Here is a 23,415-nt window from a genome sequence, read left to right on the forward strand (position 1 = left end):
TCAACAAACCTTTTAAGTACCAACTATATGAAAGGCACAGTGGTTTCAAAGAGGAACAATGATATAGTTCCCGCTCTTAATTGTGGTCATCACAATCATCATTAGAGTAGTATAATAAAGGTACGGGTGGTGGTGGTGGTGGTGGTAGTACTAGCTAGTAGTAACTGCAGTAGTAGTAGCAGAAGGTTGGGGGGATTTCTGCGTTAAGGTACCCTTCACCCCTGAAATCATAGGTTCAGTCCTTATTTCTGTCCGCTGGGACACCTAGATATTAGCAGAGGCATTGTGAGAGATCTCTTCAACTAACCAGGGATTACAGTTCTTTCAGTGGACCAAAGCTCTAAACTTAAGGTATAAATCAAGGCTTTTCTCTTCTTGAGATTTCTCTTCTTTGTTTACAAGGCCTTTTTGCAGTATTTTCATTGGCCTTTCTGTGGTATTTGTTACTGTTGGCCACCCTGTCCTCCTTGGCACTCTCTTATCCTTTGGCTTCCGTGACATGGCTGTCTTGTGCTTCCCCTGACCCTCTGGCTCCTTCACTTGCTCTTTGTGTTCTGCCTTCTTAAAAGTGAGAGTTGTGGGAATTGAGTGACATCCTATTTCACATCTGGAAAAGTCTGCCTGTTTGCTCTCTCCCCTCCCAACTCTTGAAATTCACTCATCCCCCTCCCAACTCAGAAAGACTTTATTTTTTCCTCTAATTATAGATTAGATTACCTAATCTTGTATCCTATATTATGTCCTGTTAATAGTTTTCTTCAAATGCCTAAAAGTCTGTCTCCCCCTGTATTTGGGGTCCAATGCCAAGCCGGGGAGGCCTGGTCCCAATTTGTTACTCAATTGGTATGTATTTATTTCTTATTAAATCGGTATGCTTGTAAGCTCCTCAGTTATTTCAGATTTCACCCATCACAGTATCCCTCAAGGTGGTCTCTGACCCTTGTCTCTTGTCCCTCTACACCTTCTCTCTTTGTGATCTCATCCGTGTCCCTGGCTTCCACTATCACTTCCATGAGGGTGATTTCAATAAATACCTCCTCAGAAGTGCTGAGACAAATTTTAAGTTGTTGCAAGGAAAAAAAAAGTTGTGGCAGTGATACAAGAAAGAGAGGGAAGATTTATCAGTAATACATATGTAAAAATAAAAAAGCTTCCAAAAATTAGAGTTGTCAAAAAATGGAATGCAATGCTTCTGGAGACAGCAGTTGTTATGCACTGGGGGTCATCAAGAGCAGTCAAGAAAATCGTGTCAGGCATGAACTAAAGAGGATTCTCACTTTAAGGAGGGGGCATTAGATAACCTTTGAGAGCCTTTCCAGCTCTGAGGTGATGTGCTTCTTAGTAGGATGACATGTCCCTTCACAGATAGACATGCCCATGTGTTCATTTGGAGCACAGCACTGACTCTTACATCCTCCTCTTGTCCTTCATACATCATCCCTGAACAAGACTAGTCAAATCACCAGGAAGCTGGATTTTACTTGGCTTCTAAAATATGGGTGGCCAGAGACTTGCATTCAGCTCTCCTAAATCATCTTGTAGATGGAGAAAGATAATAGTGGCAGACATTTATGCCGAATGTTAGGCTTTGCAAAGTGCTTTATGTACATTATCTCATTTGATCCTCACAACCACCATATGGTGGTTGGGCTACTATTGCCTCGGATAAGGAAATTGGGCCTCAGATTGCTTAGCTGGCTTGCTTATGGTCACACATCAATCCTTTTGATTATTCCTTATTATCCATTAGTATGCCTCTTCTATCCATTGGCTGCATAGTACTGCGCCATATTACTACTACTACTCAGAACCTTTCTGATGATGGCATCCTTTTCCTTATTCTCAGGCCCTAGCTGTCAGCCATTCTGTTCATATTCCCATATGCTTTATGCTGAAGAAGAACTAAGACTGTGTGAGGAAGGCTGTAGTAGTAAGAGTCAGAGTAGGCAGGCATTCCAGCGGCAGAAGTTGGACTATGGGGCTGCTTCATACTGGTGTGCTGTAAATATTATGTGTCATTCTTTATCTGGAGGATCACATCCCTAGCTTAATGATGGCCTCCTGCGGTTACACAGCACGGGAGGCACCTAAGCGTGTTGTCTAGGCTTCTTGTATTTGCCTTTTAAGATGTTAAGAACCTGAGTGTTTGATGTTAGAATAATGTGAGGCAGGGAGGCCTTTTGTGGATTCTTGGCATTTATATAGATTAATCAAACTCTTGGCTTTGCTGCTGTACAAGCACTATCGATATACAATTTGTGATCTGGGTCTTCTGTTGCAGAGATGTAATTTGACACAGGAAAAGATAATCTTATATGAGGAAGGTTTCACAGGGAAGTGAACAATAGCCAGCTCATTCAAGCCTTAGCTGTAGAAAACTATTTCAAAGATATACGATACAGGCTGGAATTACATTTTGCATCTCTGCACTGCTATAAAGAGAGATACACAGCATGCCTAATCCTGAAAGATCACTGAGAATGATACTTTTTCTTCCGCACTTGAATTTTTTAAAGAGACTGAAAACTTAGGAAATAAGATTTCATACAAACTTAGTATTCTAGTTGCCATTGTCTTAGTGAGTAGAATATAAGTCATTCATTCAGTTTACTTTTTAGGGATGGAGTGAATGGTCCTATTTTTTCCACTTTGTCCCTCCCATTCCCCTCCTCTCGTTTCTCTGACATATGACTCGTTACTTCTTTCTCTGTCTCCTGTTGACGAAGGTAAGATGGATAGCCAGTAAGTCATTGGGATGACTTGACAAATAGCCAGTTCATGTGCAGGAAGTCTGAAAACAAGGTTCTTAGCCATTTGCCTGTCCTGTCACAGCTGCCAATAAAAAACCAGTCCTGAAGCACATCCATCATGAAAGGGATTTTAAATTAAAACATTAGCCCCTTTTGTTGATAGGTATTGAGTTCTTTCCATTTATACAAGTATACAAGGCATCTTTTGGACAAAGCCTGAGGGAGATATGTATTAGGTAGTTATTTGTGCCTGTGTCTTGATGGTGTATATGTAAGAGTTTTCCAAATGATAAATATGGATGGATGATGATGATGACAGCTAATGATAGCTAACATTTATATAAAGCCTGCTATGTACCAGGCACTGTGCTAAACACTTTACAAATATTATTTCATTTGATCCTCACAACACTCTAGAAAAGTAGGTGCTGTTATTTGTATTCCCATTTTACAGATGAGGAAACAGGCAAACAGAGGTTAAGTAATTTTCCCAAGGTCACAAGGCTAAGAAGTGTCTGAGGTTGGATTTGGAGTCGGGTCTTCCTGATTCCAGGTCCAGTATTCTATCAGCTACGCCACCTAGCTGCCCCCATTAGAGTGGTAAAAAGGAATGGGAACTGGATTTGAGAGACATAGCATGTTGCAGCCTTGAGATCACCTTGGGAGTTAGGGGTGGGGAGAAGTAGAAACTTGGTGACTGTAAACACATTTTCCTAAGAAGGGAAAGTAGGGGCACTGATGCCAGCTACATTCTCTTCCCCTGAGAAATCATCACTAAGAGAGGGGCATAGCTGCAGAGTGAGGTGGGGCTAATGGCAGTAGAGGAGGAGATAGACTTGGGAGACACTGGTATAAAGGGTAACAGCTTCTTTTGGTATAGTAGGTATTTGAATATCACTGATTGACTTGTCTTCTTTTTCATCTATAGTGCATTAAACCATGGCTGAAACAACAGGGGACATGTCCTACATGCAGACTCTATGTTGTGCTGCCAGAAGAATTCCCTGGTCTTCCCAGCCGACACATACCCAAAATCTAATGCAAGGGTGTCAAATGAGATCAGCTTCTGTACTCCAGAATTCTGCTTTGCCTTATTGTGTGATATTTGAGGTGGTGTGAAGTAATGCACACAGCTGTTCCATAACAGAGGAACTAGCTAACCAAAGTGATAAATCTTCAAAATTTGCAGTCTGTATTTCATAATATGTAGACAAAATGTGATTTTAAAAATTGATATCTTTATACTTTCCCTTTCCTCGATAGGTATACCTTTCTGCTCCAAGTGCAACAATTAATAACGTGCTAGCCTTTCCAAGTCCTGTTGTCTTTTGTTTTCCTTCCAGTTACAGCCATCTTCTGCTTAAATGGAGAAGAGAGACTTGTGCAAGAGATAAACTTGAGCAATGAAGAAGTGGGCACATTCACAAGCTGTGAATGAAAGAAATCCACAGATTATCCAAAAAAATCTCTCTTCCATTAGCCTTGATCTCTAAGGTCATTAGCATATAAACAAGAAGCATAATTTAATTGTTTGAGTTTTTGTTTTTCCCCCTTGCTTTCGTCTTCCGAGGAAGATACTCTTAAATTAGTTGGCACCAAAAATCAAAATAAAAAGGAGTAAGACTATATTTAGAGGTTCCACCAGCTCATCACCCTTAAGCCTTAGCAACCTGCTTTCTGTGTCCGACACTGCTGTCTTGAAGGCCACCAATATTCTCCTTATTATCAAATCCTTTGCAATAATCTTTGAACTTTCTGCAACATTTGACACCATGCACTAACCCCTTCCTCATTTGGTTTCCATGACACTAGTTTTCCAACCTTTCTCCATCTATTCGTTAACTCTTTCATTCAACAATTTTTCTTTTTGTACCTGCTGTGTGCAGGTGCAAACGTTTTGCCAGGTTCTAGGAGAGCTTAAAAAAATGGTTTAGAAAAGAGACTGTCCCTTCTTTCATAGTGCTTACAGTTTATTGGAGGTTAAGACACAAGCACAGATAATTATAATACAAAATATTATAAAAGTATACTACAAAGTTGTAGATTAAAATGATCTTTTTCTCTTCCTCTTCCTCACCCCCAGAGAGAGTTCCTTCAGGTTTTTCCCTTTACCTCCTTCTCTTGCTATACTCTCACCCTGGTTAACCTAATCCACTCTCGCAAAAATTACTTCTATGTGCATGACTTAAATCTGTGGCTTCCTCCGACCCTCATCTTTCTCCTAGACCCCATTTCTTTGTTAACAACTGATATCTGGTTATCAGCTTGTCCCATTAGCTCTTCAAACTCCACAACAAAAACTCATTTTAATCCCCAAATGAAATCATTTTCCTGATTGATGTTTCCATTAATGGGTCCACCATTCTTCCCGGCCTTCCGTCTTCCCGGCCTTCCGTCTTCCCTCTTTCTCTTCCCACATGTAATCAATTACCAGGTCCTATTGATTTTATATTCACAATATCTCTTCACCCCACCCTCTTTCTGTTGCCACTGCCACCTCCCAGTTCATGTCCCTGTTGTCCCTTGCTTGGACTACTGCCATTGCCTCCTAACTGCTTTTGGCTAGACCTGATGACTCCCTCACTGTTCATTGAGCATTCCTTGTGCTTCTCACTCCTTATCCTTCTGCTCACCTTATTCCCTTCACCTGAAATACCCTACAAGCAGGCACAGTGTCTACCTTGCCAAATTTTTCCTATTCTTCAAGTCCTAGTTCTAAAGCCAATTCCTTCATGAAGCCTTCCCTGACCCTCTTCCCAGTCAGTTGGATTTTTTCCATATATGAACCTCCATAATATGTTTTTATTATTTTATTATTGTGCTCCTACTTTGTATTATATTTATAAACTTTTCCTATGCCTACTACTAGACTGTAAGTTCAAGCCCTGGGACAGGCATTGTTTCCTTCCTGGGGGTGTGCATTCCTTCCTGCTGGAGTAGGGAGACTAATTTCTCACCCCTTGTCGTCATCCTCTACTGACTTGTTCCCCATGGAGGTTGGGGCCCTCCGGGTGAGGGAGTGGGGGACACTGAAGTAGGAGGAGATAGATACCTCTCTTTTCTTCCATGGCTACTCAAATAGGGCTATCTCTGCTAGGGCCACTTTTCTTCTCCTCTTTCAGATCCTTTCCCCCTCCAACATCCCCTATCCAGTACAACGCTAACTCTCCCTAGTCCCACTTCTCCTCTGTCCTTTAGAACCACTATTGTTCACTACTTCTTTCATTCCAGTCTTCTCACATTCCGTCCCTTCTGAAGACCTCATCTCTCTCGGCACCCTCTCCAACGTTGGCTTCTCCAGTATTCCCTGTTGCACAGGGCCAGGAGGAATTGGTAAATTTCTTGCTCTCCACTGCCACTTTCAGAATCCTCTCTTGGCCATCTCATGCGGGACCTAGCTCCTCTTCCTCTTCATGTTGTCCAGGTTGGGGGGTGTTGTTGCCGTTGCTGCTTGTCACTCTATGTCAGCATCCCTCCTCTACAGTGTGCTCAGTATGTGGTTTATAGCTTTCCCTGCCCCACATCACAGCTTTCCAGTTCCTTGACTTCCTCAACTCCCATGACCTCTGTTCAACCACAGTTAGGAATGGTCCAACTCTGTACCACTCTGCTCCCCAACTAAATTCATTTTAGATGCTGGGATTTCTAGCTGCAGTCCAGGTCTGTGACAACAGCAGGCATGTTTTCTTCCATTTTCTTAATCAACTGCAGTACCTAGAACGGGGCCTTTCATGAAAATGGGATCTTCACAAATAGGTACTGACAATTGAATGAGACAGAGGAGGGGAGAGTTAAGGGAAGCAGGGCTTGATCCACAAAATAGAGAATTGCTGAATAATTGATAGGCTTCACTTGCAGACCTGAGTCTCCTCCAAGTACTTAAAAAAATCTCCATTTTCACCCATTTGACCCTAGCCGGAGAACTTACTGATTGTATGTATTTTTTGTATTGTATGGTTGCACTCTTACATCAATGCCTGGGCTATCACCCAGATCTTAACGCTGAGAACTGTTATAATTGTTAACTGCAACAATTGTAACTGAGACTCTATTATTATTAAAGTGAAGATGGTGTTATGTAAGTACTGTTCCTTTGTACCCGCTCCAGAATTAGAAGAATTCAGTTCCTCTGTGTGATGAATGTTTGTCAGACCATGGTCAAGGTCTTGGTTTCACTTAACATATGGACCTTAAGTCAACAATTTTCCCTGTATGCTTTAGATTAAATGTGTCATTAAACTTTTAAATCTCTTTCTGAGTCTTTCTTTTAGAGCCCTGGTATAATTGTATTTGCAGCCAGAAAGTTTTTCAAAAAGAAATTAAGTCAACCAGTCTTACAAAGTAATAATAACAATAGCTAACATTTTTGTAGTGCTTCTACTATTATTGAACACTTTCCTCACAATACCACCAGTGAGGGAATCAATAATCCTGTAAGTGCTAGTTTTTCCCATTTTGCTGATGTGAACAGAGTTAGGGGGGTAGGAGGAAGCAAGGTGGTGGAGTAGGAAGAGCATTGGACTTGGTATTAGAAGAGAACTGATACTGGAGTCAGAGGACCTGGAATCAACCTCTGGCTTGGTCATTTACTACATGTGTAGCTTTGTTCAATAACCCAGCCTTCTGGGCCCTGGTTGGTTTGCTAACCTACAAAATGAGTGGTTTGGGCTAGAATATTCTAAGGAAATATTCCTAAGGTTGATCCTAAGACTGGGATTCAAATTCATGCTCCACTATTTACTAGCTTGTGACGTTCATCCCAGGACTAGGTCCAGTTCTGCTGCAAAACTGGGTTTAGGTCTCTTTCACCTAGGAATGTACTGCTGTGGAGTTAAATACTACTCTGCCACGAATCACTGCAACTGTGTTCCAGCCCCTCCATCAGTGCTGCATTGGACCTTATTGCCATGTGGGATGTGCTGCCTCTTCAGCCTTACTTGATCAGATCACATGAGAAAACCCATTAACCCTTCATAACCATCAAATGTCCAAGTGCCAGGCTTGTTGCCATTAGTGACTTACCCAGGATTAGAAGCTCAGATACCAGAGGTATTTCGCCTTCACCATGACTTTTTCTGAGGCTCGGATGTTAACTCCTAGACCTCTTAACTACTAGGACCTCATCTGAGAAGGGCATTTGACACCAAGACTTACTGGGAACAATACAGGCATGTTAGAAATAAGGCCTTAGAGAAATAAAGCCTTCTGGTTAAAAACGAAACTAAGCTCGGAGTGAGTGAAGAATCGTTTATTACACTTCTCAAGAGAGGAGTGGGCACAAAGCACTTTAGTAGCATGTGGGTACTGGTTCAATGGTAGAATCAACTTTTAAACCGTTAGTAAGATCCATACTGCACCCATCAGGGCTCCTATTGGTCTAGTTCATCTGAGTTACACCCTTCCTAGACAGCCTAGACATCGAATATTCGTCCGTGTTCTGTTAACTCCGCTCACCTCATGGGTCCTGTGTTCAAAAATGGCGGCTATCTCCACCCTTGGGGTGTGTCAGTTCATATTCAATAAGCTTATTAAGCAAGCACAATGGAGAAAAGCCTTTGCCCAGTTGAAGCCCCATCCTTGAACCTGGCTAATTGCAACCGGTTTAGCCTCTAGGGCTCTTTCTTAAGAACTAGTTGCTTTTAGAGTGCTTTCTGATTGGTTGAGGGACTGTCACAAGATCTTGGAATTTCTTATCCTGCTGTGGAAGCCTAACCCCCTGAAATCTTTCTTACAGGCATACCTCATTTTATTGTTTCACTTTATTGTGCTTTGTAAACAAATTTTGGTGTGTGTGTTTTTTTTAACAAATTCAAAGTATTTCAATTTCAATTATGCAACCCTCTATTGAGCAAGTCTGTTGGCGCCATTTTTCCAATAGTGTGTACTCCCGATGAGTCTGTGTCACATTTTATTAATTCAATATTTTGTACTTTTACATTATTATTATATCTGTTATGGTGATCCCTGATCAGTGATCTTTGACATTACCATTGTAATTATTTGGGGGTGCCACAAAATGCAGCCATATAAGAGGGTAAACTTAATTGATAAATGTGTATGCTCTGACTGTTTCACTGACCTGCCCTTCACCCATCTCTCTCCTCAGGCCTCCCTGTTCCCTGAGATACAACATTGAAATAAGGCCAATTAATGACCCTGCGATGGCCTCTAAGCATTTAAGTGAAAGGAAAGTCAATCGATGTGGCAAACTTTATTGTTGTCTTATTTAAAAAAAATGTCACAGCCACCCCATCTTTCAGCAACCACCACCGGATTGGTTAGCAGCCATCAGCATCAAGGCAAGAACCTCCACCAGCAGAAAGATTACAACTCGCTGAAGGCTCAAATGGTGTTTAGCATTTTTTTTTTAGCAATAAAGCATTTTTTAATTAAAGTATATACATTTTTTTAGACATAATACTATTACACACTTAATGAACTACAGTATGGCGTAAACATAACTTTTATATGCATGGGGAAACCATAAACTTTGTGTGACTCACTTTGTTACAATATTTGCTGTATTGCAGTGGTTCAGAATCAAACCTGAATTATCTCTGGGATAAGCCCATTTGTGCTCCACGCAACAGGGAATCTTTTGACTGCAAGCTGAGGCAAAGGAACTGGCATTGAATGTTGGATCATTCAGGCCACTGGCTATCCATTTCCAAGAGTGTTTTAAAAGTCTTAGTGGGGTTTTAAGCTATTAAAGCTTAAAACTGCATTTTTGTTTAGTCACTAAGACTTTTAGAATATCCTAAATTTATGAAACGAGATGTCCTACCCCATCTCATTTCTACCCTGGTGCTTGAGTAAGAACTGACATCACCATCTGTCATCCAAGCTTTAGTCAAAGGGTACTTACTTTCCCATCCCATGTCTAAAGAAGTAGTACCTCCTCCTCTACTAATTTCTGTGACCCTGAGTTTATTTTTGCCGAGGTGAAACCCCTAAGCCCTAGAACTGTGTGTACCCTTATTTCTCATCCCCATTCACCTCTGCCCTACCCTTCCTGAGTACATTTCCTCCTCTGTCCTCTCTTTCCATTGTTTCTTAGTGCTCCTTTGTTTCACACCCTTCCATAGTCTTGGACTCACTAGATCCTTACTCTTCCCATTCTCACTTGCCCTCTAGAAGACATTGCATCCTGGGACACCCTTTCCAATACTAGTTTTATTTTTTTTTCCATGTTTCCCAATACACTAGACTAGAAAAAAGTATAAGTGTTCATCATGCTTTTCCTTGCCTCTTCTGGACCTTCCTGGATGTTCCCATCATTCAGGAACATCCCCTCTTTTGAAGTTCTGTCCCATCTATATTACCTTATCTAGATATTGATTGTAGTTACCTAGTAGATCCTAAGTAATTCTTTCTTCTTTCTTAAGGGGTTTGGCACCTGGCTCACAGTCTGCCTCTCTTTTCCAGCCCCTATCCTCATACTTAGGAAGATTCTGAAGATTATCTGTTAAGATAAGGTACCAGACACTGAGGTCCTCTCTCTAACTGAACTGCCAAGCTTTCAAATTCTCCTACAGAAAACACAACTCCCATGGGATTGGCCGTGTTGTTCAAATGCCAAAAATAGATTTGCCTAAAAGACTTTTATGGAGAACTCATGGAAGGAAGGTACTCACATAGTGTTAAGAAGAAGCAATACAAGGACACTCTCAAGGTCTCTCTGAAGAACTTTAGAATTGATTGCGTGACATGGGAGATACTGGCAAACCACCTACCAGCATGGCATGCCCTCAGCAAAGAAGGTGCTGTGCAAAGTGGAATTGCAGCAGCTCAAAAGAAATGTGAGAAACACAAATTTAGACATCTCCACTCCAAATATTCATATGGACTATTTGTGGTCGACCTGTTTGAGCCTTCTGACCTTGTATTGGTCTGATCAGCCACAGTTGCACACATGTACATTGACCCCAGCATAGTGATGTCATTTTGTTCCTCTTTGAGAAGGAAGGACAACAACCAACCAACTGGCTTGGGAACTTCAATATATATACCGATATCCCCTAGCCTCTTAGTTCATTAACATCCTCATTTCTAATAACAAATTCTATCACTATATTGGCCACACACAGGGATGATTATACTCTTGATTTCACGATCATCCATAAGAGTTCCACCTCCATGACCAAAACTCTGAAATTTTTCTAATGGATCAAAACCTCCTGTCTTTTCAACTCTCTGTCTCCCTTACTTCTTGTAAATACATTCCTTATCCTTACCACAATTTCTAATCACATTGCTCTTCTTTATCTCTCCTGTTATAATTTTACTTTCCTCCCTTTGAAGTCTTGACTCTACAGTTAACCACTCCAACGCTATGCTTTGCTCTCCACTTTAGTCCCTTGCTCTCTTGTCTTATCTCCACTCATGTCTTGTTAATGGGTTGCTTTCATGGTCCTCTCATTCCTCTCTATCCTCAGTAGAAAATATCACCTTCTCGAAAAGTCATCTGACATCTCTTTGCCTCAGTATCCTCAATTGTAAAATGAGGACAATAATGGCACCTACCTCCCAGGGTTGTTGTGAGGATCAAATGAGGTAATTATAAAGCACTTACCACAGTGCTTGGCACATTGTAAGTGCTATATAAATGTTAGCTATTATAGTTGTTGTTGTCATTATTTCTTCTGCCAGGACATCTATGTTAATCCACAAAGTGCCTCTTTCCTTCGGTATGTATTACATAACCAACAGTGACTCTCTTTCTGAAGATGTTATTTTCATAAACTTGTATTGGCAAAGCAGTTTTCAATTTAGTTCACCAAACGTTTAGTAAATGCTCACAAGGTGCCAGGCACTTTGCTCGGAGATCCAAAGACAAAAACAAAAGGGTCTCTGCCCTCAAGGATTTTTTGTTTTACCGGGAAGACACAATCTGTACAGAAGTGATACAAAATAAGAGCCTAAGAGAGCTAAAGAGGTGAACCTTCAGAGCAAATAATCATGGTATCCCACCATGGATTAGGCTGGCTGGACAATCTCTAAGGGACAACATTTTCTAGGAGCCTGGCTTTAGGATTGGTTGTGGTGTGGCTAATTTCCAATTTGTTCCTTGGAAGATGTAGAAGCTCAACATTATTTGGAATAAGCAGGCATTTACTCAGAATACAGTCAAAATTGCAGCATCCTCCTGTTACATCAAAGTTGATGGCAGCTGATCAATATTTTCCAAAGGGCAAAGTGTAGATGTTGGCAACCTTTCATTTCCAAACATCGTTTTGTTCGGGTTCGTTTAGATCATGTCTCCAGGGTTGCATCATTTTAAAAACCTTGAGATTTTACAGTCACCATTAGGATTGCAACATTGCAATTAACACCTCTCTACAATGTGAACAGTGTCAATGTGAACAGTAGGTCTGTGTGTTTGAAATGGAATGAAATGTTTCTTTACAGGAAATGATTGCATCTTAGTTACCTCACTTCGAACTACAGAGTATGATAAAGCAAGGAAAAGAGTAACACAAAACTCTGTTCCCCCCCCCCCAAAAGAAAAAAACAACTAGGTACTTTTGTTGTTGTTTTAGCTTAAGGAAAACCTTGATTCAAATGGTATGTGAAGAAAGTCACTCCAGTCCTGCTGGAGACAGGTCATCTTTATTGAGAACTTCCTGCTGATAAAATACAGGTTACCGTGGTTAGTTAAGATTGTACTTCCATAAAATTAGGTGAATTTAAGATGGATCTAAATAGAGGAGTTTGGGGTCAGCAGATGCTGTTAATTGTTTCTTGCAAGAAACTTTGTTGACTTTTGTGGTTTTCTCTTTCCATTCCTCTACTCTCCAATCTACTTTCTCTTTTTAAAAATAAATTTTTATTGGTTCCCCATCCCTGGTAAAGCATGCTGTTTTTCACTTTCTTTCATTTTTTTTCTTTTGTTCAAGCCTTCTTGTACAAACTGACTAATATGGAAATGTTTTACATAATTGTACATGCATAACCTATATCTGATTGCTTACTGTCTCAGGGAGTGGGGAGGGGAGGAAGGGATAGAATTTGGAACTCAAAACTTTAAATAAAAATGTTTAAAAAAAAGTCTTTCCCGATTGCTCACTTATGTTGACCTTCTTTATGTTTCTCTTTCTCCCACATTTGTATTCAACTGCAATCTTTTTGTCAGGGATTCTTTGAAGTCATCTATTTCATTTAAGGTCTGTCTGTCCCCATTCTTTTGTCCCCCCTCCCCCTTTGAAGCCCCCCACCCATGTGATTTTACTCAGTTTTGCTGAGTGAGTTATTCTTGTCTGTAAGCCTATATATTTTGCCTGTTTGAATATAGAATTCCATCCTCTCCACTTCTTTGAAGTGGTGGCAGCTAAATCTTGTGTCATCCTGACTGGTTCCTTGCATACTTCAACTCTTTCTACCTGATTACAATATTTTTTTCTTTAATCTGGAAGCACTGGATTTTGGCTAACATGTTCCTAGGAATCTTCATTTTGGGGTTTGAGATGACCATTGTATTCTATACTGGTTTCAATGATGTGGGTAGCTGGTTTTTTTTTTTTGTGTGTGTTTTCTTGAAATGCAATTATCTAGTATTTTTCTTTTGGTCGTGGCTTTAAGATTACACAGTGATTCTTGAATCATCCCTCCTTCATCTGTTTCCCAGGTCACTTGTTTTTGATATGAGATACTTTATATATTTTTAATAAATCTTTTGACTTTGGTTTTTTTTTGTTTGTTTGTTTGTTTTTTGTCTTAGGCAATGGGGTTAAGTGACTTGCCTAGGGTCACACAGCTAGTGAGTATTTTGTGTCTGAAGCCGTATTTGAACTCAGGTCCTCCTGACTCCAGGGCCAGTGCTTTATCCATTGTGCCATCTAGCTGCCCCTTGACTTTGTTTTAGTATTTCTTATTGTCATGTGGAGTCATTAATTTCTATATAGTACGTTCTAATTTTCAGGGTGTCTGTTTTTGGCATTGTTTTGCACCTCTGTGCTAAGCTGGAAAGGACACTTACTGTAGCTTTACTTTCAATTTCTGAATTGATCACTACTCAATCCTGCAATCTTCTTAGATCATTGTTGGAGTAATTGTGGGGGAAACTGGGCTGTACTATTCTCCTCCACTCTACCATCTTGACTTGCCTTGCCTCATTTTCAAATGATAAATTTTCTTCCAAAGTTTTTAGGTTCCAGATCTGACAAGGGGTGACAATCTGCCTTTTGTCATAGCACTAATATTCTCTGATTTTGCTAAGTTCTTTTAAGATAAGAAGGTGATATGATCATAAAAAGATAAAAGCTAACAAATAATTTGTAATTAAAATCGAAAAACATGTTAGCCAATTTCAATTTCTATTACTTGTAATGTGCCCATCCTACACCCCGGGTTTTCCTCCTACCTGCCTATGGATGTAGATGGTTTCCCGGGACCATCTTTGATTTATAAAATTAATTTTCAAAGAGCAAAATTTTATTCTATAATTTTTAAGTTCCAGGGCTTATGGGGAGTGACAATGTGTGATGTATCTTTAGTCTGATGATTTTATAAATGCACAGAATGGAATCTAGCAAAGGAGCATCCTTTTTGATGAATAGGATCCTGGATTCTATGTGAGACACTATTATGTAATATATCAGTTTTGTGTCAGATGTACTGATGTTTTTATGGCCTTTCCATTCATTATAATAGGCCCTTTGTCACAAGAACTTTTAACTAGGGCTGAAGGCCCTTTGGAAAGGGACTGGGAAAAGATAACAGTGATTTATAAAACTTACTTCATGAACCACACACATATATGTAAATCAGCAATGTTTCTTACTTTGAAAATTATCAGTGGAATTCTTTGAAAAATAGGGATGTGTTCAAGGAGTGGTCATTTATCAAGAAAGAGATATGAATTTATATTCTAGTCAGAGCCAGTGAAGCAATTATCATCACCTCAATGGACCAATCTGTTGAATTAGAGTCCTATTTAATGAAACTTGAAACACTTTAAGCATATGTCTCAAAGCATGGTCCAAGCGGCTGCCTTGCATCCTGTCCTGATAAGGAGTAAGGAGGCAGAAACTTTGGGCAGGGGTTACTAAAGAAGAAACTGGAGGAGAGCATGAAAGGTGGTGATTCAAGGTGAGCAATGCAGGCTAGGATAGCAGTTGAACAACAGGTGAAACCTGGACCTTCTGTTACCCAGCAAGGCCCATAGTAACTAATTTCATTGTGACCTTGGTTCCATTTAATTCAATTTAATTTGACAAAGATAGTTATGACACAGTCTCTTGTTCCTTTCTTGGTCTCACTTAACTTATCTGTAAATGAAAGTGTTAGACTAAGATGATCTTTGAAATCCCTCTGTATTTATGATTCTATGTACCTCACAGGGCTTGTGCATTGACATAAAAACATAATATAAAATATAACAGAAGAGAGTCACAAAGTGCTATGAGAATTCTGATAAAAGAGAGATCACTTCTAATAGAGGAGGTTGCATTTAAATTGCATCTTATAGACTGGGTAGCGATTGAACAGGTGGTGGATGCAGTGGATTGAGTGTCAGGCCTGGAGTCAGAAAGACTCATCTTCCCGAGTTCAACTCTGGCCTCAGACACTTACTAGCTGTGTGCCCCCGGGCAAGTCACTTAACCCTGTTTGTCTCAGTTTCCTCATCTGTAAAATGAGCTGAAGAAGGAAATGGCCAACCACTACAGCATCTTTGCCAAGAGAATCCCAAATGGGGTCACAAAGAGTTGAACATGACTGAAAAAGGATTGAATGAAGCAGTATGCCCGCTATACCTGTGGTGCAGTGAATTACAAATATGAGGAACTGTCACTGGATCAAGATCCCTGGAGGCAGGTAGTTATTGGCATGGGTAAGATGCAATGATTGCATAGTTATCAGCCGACATTACCTATTGAGTTATAAAGGAGCATCAAGACATTCTCCTGAAACTGATGATCCTTGTTTGGCATGGTTGTGCAAGAGCCAGAACCTGGATATTTGTAATGGAGTAGTCAGGAGAAGAACTCCCATTTGAATGTAATTAGGGACCAATCCTTGGAAGTATGAATGAGATTGTGCCAATGGTGTAAGCAAGGTATCTTGGTGGTGCGTATTTACAAATATGTATTGGGATATATTTGGAGAGCAATGAATTATTTAATTCCGATGGAGCATAGAGTATTTTAAAGGAAGTTTTTATGGGACGAGAAGAGGAACTGAACTTGTGATTTTATTTTCATAAGGAATTTCTAGAGGAGGAAACATGCTCTATTAATGTTGGCTGGTACCTTTTCTGCAATTTATAGTCTTAGAGAGTTTCCTAGATCTTATCAACTTATCCATGGTCACACAGTCCATGTTTTTCAGAAGGAGGATTTAAATATAGATCTTCCTGATTTCAAGGTCAGCTCTCCACCCATTATACTACATTGCCTTTTGGGATAGAGTTGTAAAAATAGGGTGGGGACTAGCTATAGAGGACTTTGAATTTCAGGGTTAGGCTTATTTGACTTGATCGACAATTGGGAAAGTTTTGGTTCAGGAACATTTAAACTTTAACTGGTATTATCTGTATGCTAATATAGGTTCTGAATGTTGAGAAGATGGTTAAAGTCCATTGTCAGTGGCCTAGGATAGTGTTGAAGTGGTACTGGGGTAGAATAGTCTACTTATTGCTATTCAAGTAGTTATAATAGGTAACATTAATATATCACTTCTTTAAGGTTTGTAAAGCGCCAACAGCTAACGAACTTTGTAACATGTCACAACAACTTTAGGTAGTGGGGAGATATGACCAGCCCTTTGCTCTCTGTCTTAAGCTCAAGTGTATGTATTGTGTAGAGTATGTAGAGTGGCCCAAATTGCCCTTTAGTTCTCTACATCAATGATGTCAACTCAAATAGAAAGGGATGCACTAATACTTACATAAAGATCCCTGTGAGTCACATACTGACTTAATTTTAAGATGTAATGTTATCCCTTTTTATCGTATTTATTTTGTTAAATATTTCCCAATTATATTTTAATCTGGTTTCTGTGTACTCAGGACACCAGCCTGAGAGTGTTTGAAGCCTTTGAACTCCAGATTCCCACTTGTGCTATTTTTTATTATTGGTTTATCTATGTGCTATTTTTTATTATTGGTTTATCTTCTTTACTTTATGGCTTTCTGCCTCTATAAACCACAACCTCTTGGATGATGTTTGCCTAATCATTTTTATAATCTAATACTATATGTACAGACTTTGTTTGCTCATCTGTTTAAATGACCCATGAATTTGTGTTTTGGACAATGTTCGTTGTCATAAATGCTCCAAGGCTCAATATGGCCATGGGAATTATGCATATTTCTTTCCCAACTAGTTTCATCCTTCATTGGACACTTTCTGAGGTCAGGTGAGACAGGACATGACTTTGGTCAAGTTACTTCCTCTTCTTGGTCCTCAGTTTCATCATCTGTAAAATGGGGGCATTAGATTAGTTTAATTTCTAAGGTCCTATCTAGCTCAAATTTCTCTGAGATTTTATGAGGGACAGAGATAACATAGGCTCATATTGGCATAACAACAGACATAGTGCTGGGATGGAATATTTTTGGCTGAGAAAGGTAGAGGTGGAAACATCCCTATATAATTGAAACAATGCAAGGATTGACTAGCTTGGGAAGCCGGTGTGCAGATGTGGCAGCCCTGTGGTAACAGCCAGATGCTTCTGTTTACTTGCCAGTGGCAATGGTTAAATGAAAATCTATATAATATATAATTGTTTTCGTTCAGTCATTTTTCAGTCATATCTCACTCTTTGTGAACCTATTTGGGGTTTTCTTGGCAAAGATACTAGAGTGGCTTGTCATTTCCTTCTCCAGGTCATTTTACAGATGAGGAAACTGAGACAAACAGGGGCATGTGACTTGCCCATGGTCATGCAGCTAGTAAGTGTTTGAGGCCAGATTTGAATTCAAGAAGCTGAGTCTTGCTGACTTCAAGTCCAGCACTCTACTTACCATACCACCTAATTGCCCAACATATTGTTAGATCATTCAGTAATGCCGGTGATCTTTATTTGTTGATTTTAATTGTCTTGTAAGAGCCAGAGCAAACTTGCTGTTCCTTTGGGTTGGGTCGTATATATACAAAATTATAATGAATTTATGGAACCTGGGAAAACTAGAGAGCTCCAGCATTCGTAATAGTCTTGTGTTTGCATTCATGTGCTTCCTTAGTTGTAAGTTGTTGTAAATCCTTCAGCTCTTTGCCTGTAAGATTCAGGCGCCCAGTGGTAATGTCTGAGTATTATTGGGAAACAAGAGATTCCTGTTTTCACAGCCCAGCGCTCACCAACAGTCCACCCTTTAAACTTGTTTTATTTTGTCTTGTTTAAATCAAAAAGAGTTTATTTTTATATATTGGCAATGTCCAAAATGGTATGCCTACTTCTGCTTCTTGGGTCTATCAGCTCTCTGTAGGAGATGGGTTGCATGCTTCATCACTGGCCCTCTGCAATCATAGTTGACCACTGCATTGATCAGAGTTCTTAAAACTTTCAGAAATTGTCTTCACACTGTTGTTATTTTATAAATGATTCTTGTTCTGTTCGCTTTATTTGTCTCTGTTCATAGAAGTCTTCCCAAGTTTCTGAGACCAACCCTTTTGTTATTTCTTATGGCTCAGTAGTAGTGAGTGCTTAATAAAAGTTTGTTGGAATTCTCTCTAACAGGAAAACTTTTATTTCATCTCCTCTGAGTAGTCCCAGGTGTTTTCAGTCTCCCTGTATCCATTATTTCTGCAAATAAAGTTTTGCTTTCTTTTGTTTGCATATTACCTACATTTTTAGATTACTACCCCTCCCAGAGAACCATCCCTTATAAAAATAATTTTAAGAAGATATAATTTTTAAAGATAAGAGAAAAAATTCCACAAACTATCGATGTATTTTAAAAAGTCTGACATAAAGACAATGTTCCATAGCTGTGGACCCTCCCACTTCTGCAAAGGAGTTGGGGGAGTTGTCTTCTTATGTTTCTTCTTTGGGGGCAAGCTTATTCTTAGTAATTTGGCAACATTCATTTTGTGTGTGTGTGTGTGTGTGTGTGTGTGTGTGTGTGAGATTATCATTTTTTTTAAAACATTGTTGTAGTCATTGTATAAATTACTTTCCTGGCTCTGCTTACTTCACTTTCCATCAGTTCATGCAAGTTTTTCCATGCTTCTCTATATTCAACATATTTCTCATTTCCTACTGTGTAATTTCCTTTTACATTCATCTACCACAATGTTTTTTAGCCATTCTCCAATTGATGGACTACTTTATTTGTACTTTTACTAACTCATAAAAAGTCCCATTGTTAACTCCTTTTTATCTGGTTATCTACGGGTAGCAGATGTCACACTCAGCCCCTAACAGTAGTAACAGTTTAAAAAGGTTTTAATAGATATCCAAGGTCCATTACATTTAAAGGAGCAGATTCATGACCGACTAAATGGTGCTTGATACTTTGACTTGTTTAAAGGGACATGACATTCCCTGCAGTGAAAGATGACCCACTCTGCTGGTCATCTTTTTACAAGTCCACTTAGGAGTGGACAGAAAAGGACAGCCACTCAGGGATTCAAAGCCACTATAGTAATCCTAGTTCACCAAAATCAGAGGCTTTTCCCCTCCACTTACCTTATTCTTTACACATTAGCAGTGAGATTAAGAAGAATATAATCAGGTTAGTCTCACATATGCCACCTATTATTTCAATGCCTCCCCTACTTTTATATGCTGGCTAAATACAAACTCAGAATTCCCAGAAATGTCACTGTACTCTCTTACCACAATAATCATATCTACCTGTTTCCCACCTCTATGTTTCAGTAGAGTTGCTTCCTCCATGATATTGGCAGTAGGAACAAACCAAACATTTGAACCAAGCTGTTCAAATTAAAATTTGAATTAGCCTTTGATGAAATTGAGCTATTGGCCTTTACAATTTAAAATCTGACTTTAGAATGGAAAGCCATAGCTTTACCTGTCAAGGGATGCAGTTAGTCCTTGAAACTGACAGATATAATATCTATTTCTTTAATACTAAGACCTTACGCTAGTACCTCACCCAAGAGAAAGAGAGAAAAATGGACAGGGAGTCAAAAGGCTTTCCCTAAGCTATATCTCATTCCTATCCCTACTATGTGTTTCCCATTTTGTTCTTCTCCACAAAGCTTCAGCAACAGTATCTTCCAGTCAATTGAGGCTCAAGTAGGGACAAGCATTATTTTTCAGGCAATTGCAATTTTTTTGTGCTTCTATTGCTGTAGGGCCCCAGACTGTGAGGGGATCAACCCCAGAAAAGCAGTTTGCAGATACCAGCCTGCCGCTCTGACATAACCAACAAGGAGGAGCTGGGGGAGGGGCTGTGATAGCAGCCATGAGGGAGACGGAGTTTAAACAGGTGGGGTAAAAACAAAGTGATAGATAGAGATAACTTTGAGTTAGAAACCTAATTCTAATCGAACTTAATTAGAAATCTAATGAAGTGATAGGCATAGATCTTTTACTGCCTGAGACATTTATTTTGCATTTAAGTGTATATTGATATTTTTGTTTTTTGATTGCTTCATTTACTTATATTGTCTCTATATTCACACCCTTTAAATTGGTAACAACAATTAAAAATGATAAAATTCAGTGCTGGTGGGTCTGAAGAAAAACGTCCATGTTAATACAACAATATACACACTGACAACAGCTATGTTAATAATAACAAAACAATAAGAACAGCAGCAACACTAATAAAATTCAGGCAATACACTGAAAATTTTATTAACATTCAGGAATCTGGAAACAGACTGATTTTGTTACTACTTTGTTAAAGTTAATGCATGCATTTTTTTTTTTTTGGAGATGGACTCACAATTTACTAAGAAGAGATCATATTAGATTGCTCTTTGGAAATTTCATGGTACTTTTAATACTCTCAAATGCTTCTTAGTGCAACCCCATATTTAAAAAAAAATTTTTAATTGGTTACTTATTTATTTTTTTTTAACATTTTCTTTTAAATTTTGAGTTCCAAATTCTCTCCCTTTCACCCCCAGTAACATGGCAAGCAATATGATATCAGTTATACATGTGAAATCTTGTAAAACACATTTTCATATTGGCCAAATGTATTTTTAAAAGCCAAAATAATAAAGAAAGTAAGAAAATTATATTTCAATTTACACTCAGAATTCATGAGTTCTCTCTCTATGTAAGTGGATACCATTTTTTCATCGTGAGTCCTTTGGAATTAAGAATAGCCAAGTCTAGGGGGTAGCTAGGTGGTGCAGTGGATAGAGCACCGGCCCTGAAGTCAGGAAGACCTGAGCTCAAATCCGGCCTCAGACCAAACACTTGACATGTACTAGCTGTGTGACCTTGGGCAAGTCACTTAACCCCAACTGCCTCACTAAAAAAAAAAAAAAGGAATAGCCAAGTCTTTCACAGTTGATCATCATTACAACATTGCTGTTACTGTACACTATGATCTCCTGGTTCTTCTCACTTCATTGTGCATCAGTTCATATACGTCGTGTCATGTTTTTCTGAAACCACCCCCCTTGTCATTTATCATAGCACAATGGTACTCCATCACAATCATATGCCACAACTTATTCAGCCATTCCCCAATTGATGAGCATCCTCTCAATAATTTCTAATTCTTTGCCATCAGTATTTTTTGTACCTCTTTTTACCAAGCTGTCAATTCTCTTTTCGTGGGTTTTTTTTTTTTGCATCACTCTCATTTCTTTTCCTAATTTTTCCTCTATTACTCGTAAGCTTTTTCTTTAACTCTTCCAGAAATTCTTATTGGGTTTGGATGCAATTGGTATTTTTATTTGAGGCTTTTTTGTATCTGTTTTCACATAGTTGTCTTCTTCTGAGTTTATGTCTTGATCTTCCCTACCCCGTAGTAACTTTTTTTATGGTCAAATTCTTTTTTGTTATGGTTGTTTGCTCATATTCCAGCCTCTTCTTTATTGTGAACTTTAGGTTAAAATTGGACTCTGCTTACCTGGGGGTGAGGAGCCATTGTCCTAAGCTTCAGGATTTTTTATGCTTCTGTTTTCAGCATTAGCTCTGGGGATCTGCAAGATTTTGGTGCTTCCAAGGTGATGTGATCCTGGGAGAGGTATGGTCACTGCTCCCATGGTCTGTGCTCTTGTCTTTACCCAGGAAAGACCCACGGTCCCCTGCAGCCACCAGTACTAGCACTCCTCTTTGCTTTGGAACTGTGACCGGGACCCCTGCTCCCTTGTGACCAACTGCCAGTGCTCCCCTTCACCCTAGAACTACAACCCAGAACTGTTAATGGGCAATTGAGTTGCCAATCAATACCAGCTGTACCCAGTGCCAGCAAAGGGTCCCCTGTAATCTCTTGCTGACCAGTTGTCCAATCCCCTTACTGTCTCTAGGTCGAAAGCTCCGAAGTTGCTGCTTTTGCTGTGGTTGTTCCTGCCACCACCATGTATGTGGGTTCTGGAAAGGTCTCTGCTCTGGTGTCATGGACTTCTCCTGTTGACCTCTAAAGTTTTCTTAGGCGGCCAGAGAAATGTCTCCCCTGACCTTTTGTTGGCTCTGCCACTCAAAAATTTAATTTGGAGCTTTTTTAAAAAAGTTATTGAGAGGGAAATGTTGGGTGAGTTCTTCAACTGGGTGGCTGCCCCTAATCAGCCATCTTGGCTCAACCTCCTATGTATTTGTTTTTAAAGCAACTATAAGTAATGGAAGCTTATGGCTTTGTGAAAGATAATTGTTTTTCGAAAGGAATAACAAAATGGATTTTAAAATTCACTTCATCCAGACAGTCTTTTTATCTCTCCATATCTATAACCTTTTATTCATAATCATAGCATCAATGAGAGAATACTGGCATTGAAAAGATGGGTTTTTGTGGTGGTGAGCAGTTGGAGACCCAAAATATGATCCAGACCAATCTCTTCTACCTCTGTTCCGAGTCACAAGCATTGTCCAGCCATAGCAACTGTCCAAAGTACACATCTATGTCTATATTTTCATGTATATTTACCTAATTATATATATTTGTTGATATCCAGAATATATATATATATGTATGTGTGTGTGTATACCTGTGAAATATATGCACATGCAAATAAGCATAGATCACATGATATAGGCAAGATATATAAACATATTACATGGTATGTATATATACACATATATGTTTCTTTATATACAGATACGCAACATGCATTGCATGGTATAAAGGCAAGCTATATACATATTACATGGTATTTATGTATACAATATGTGTATCTTTATGTATAACATACAAATGCATATACATATGATAATCGCACATGTGCACACATATACACATATGCATACATATATACATACACTTATCATATATCTGTTAATATCCATGGGGATACTGGTAAATATTTAACAACTGGCTCTCCAAAATGTGTACCTGACATACTTAATATTTAATTTGCACTATTTACATTTTTCCATCACTTTTTTACACCTTGGCAATCAGCAAAACTATAAATCAAGTTCTTATTTGTAATATTTCCCTATTTCTGAGATATAAATGCTCACACTAAAAATTTAACAAGGGCTGATTTGAACTGGTTCTAGCATATTCCTATATGTATGTACATATATATGTACACATGTATTTTGGACAGTTCCTACAATTGGAGGGAGTTCTGAACTC

The 23,415-nt window shown here is 39.1% G+C and overlaps 1 protein-coding gene across 5 annotated transcripts in view; it reads left to right on the forward strand.

Moving 5' to 3' along the window:
* The window catches only part of DZIP3 (DAZ interacting zinc finger protein 3), a 116,063-nt gene extending 109,062 nt beyond the window's left edge, over positions 1–7,001 (forward strand). For all 5 annotated transcript variants that reach the window (XM_027867046.1, XM_027867055.1, XM_027867062.1 and 2 more), the window contains one exon: positions 3,679–7,001. In XM_027867046.1, coding sequence (XP_027722847.1) covers positions 3,679–3,789 — 111 coding nt within the window. In that variant the 3' untranslated portion in view covers positions 3,790–7,001. The remainder of the gene's footprint in view (positions 1–3,678) is intronic.
* Positions 7,002–23,415: the final 16,414 nt, after the last annotated feature.

This window comes from Vombatus ursinus, unplaced genomic scaffold (assembly GCF_900497805.2).
Source record: "Vombatus ursinus unplaced genomic scaffold, bare-nosed wombat genome assembly UNPS02001419.1, whole genome shotgun sequence".
NCBI classification, from domain to species: domain Eukaryota; kingdom Metazoa; phylum Chordata; class Mammalia; order Diprotodontia; family Vombatidae; genus Vombatus; species Vombatus ursinus.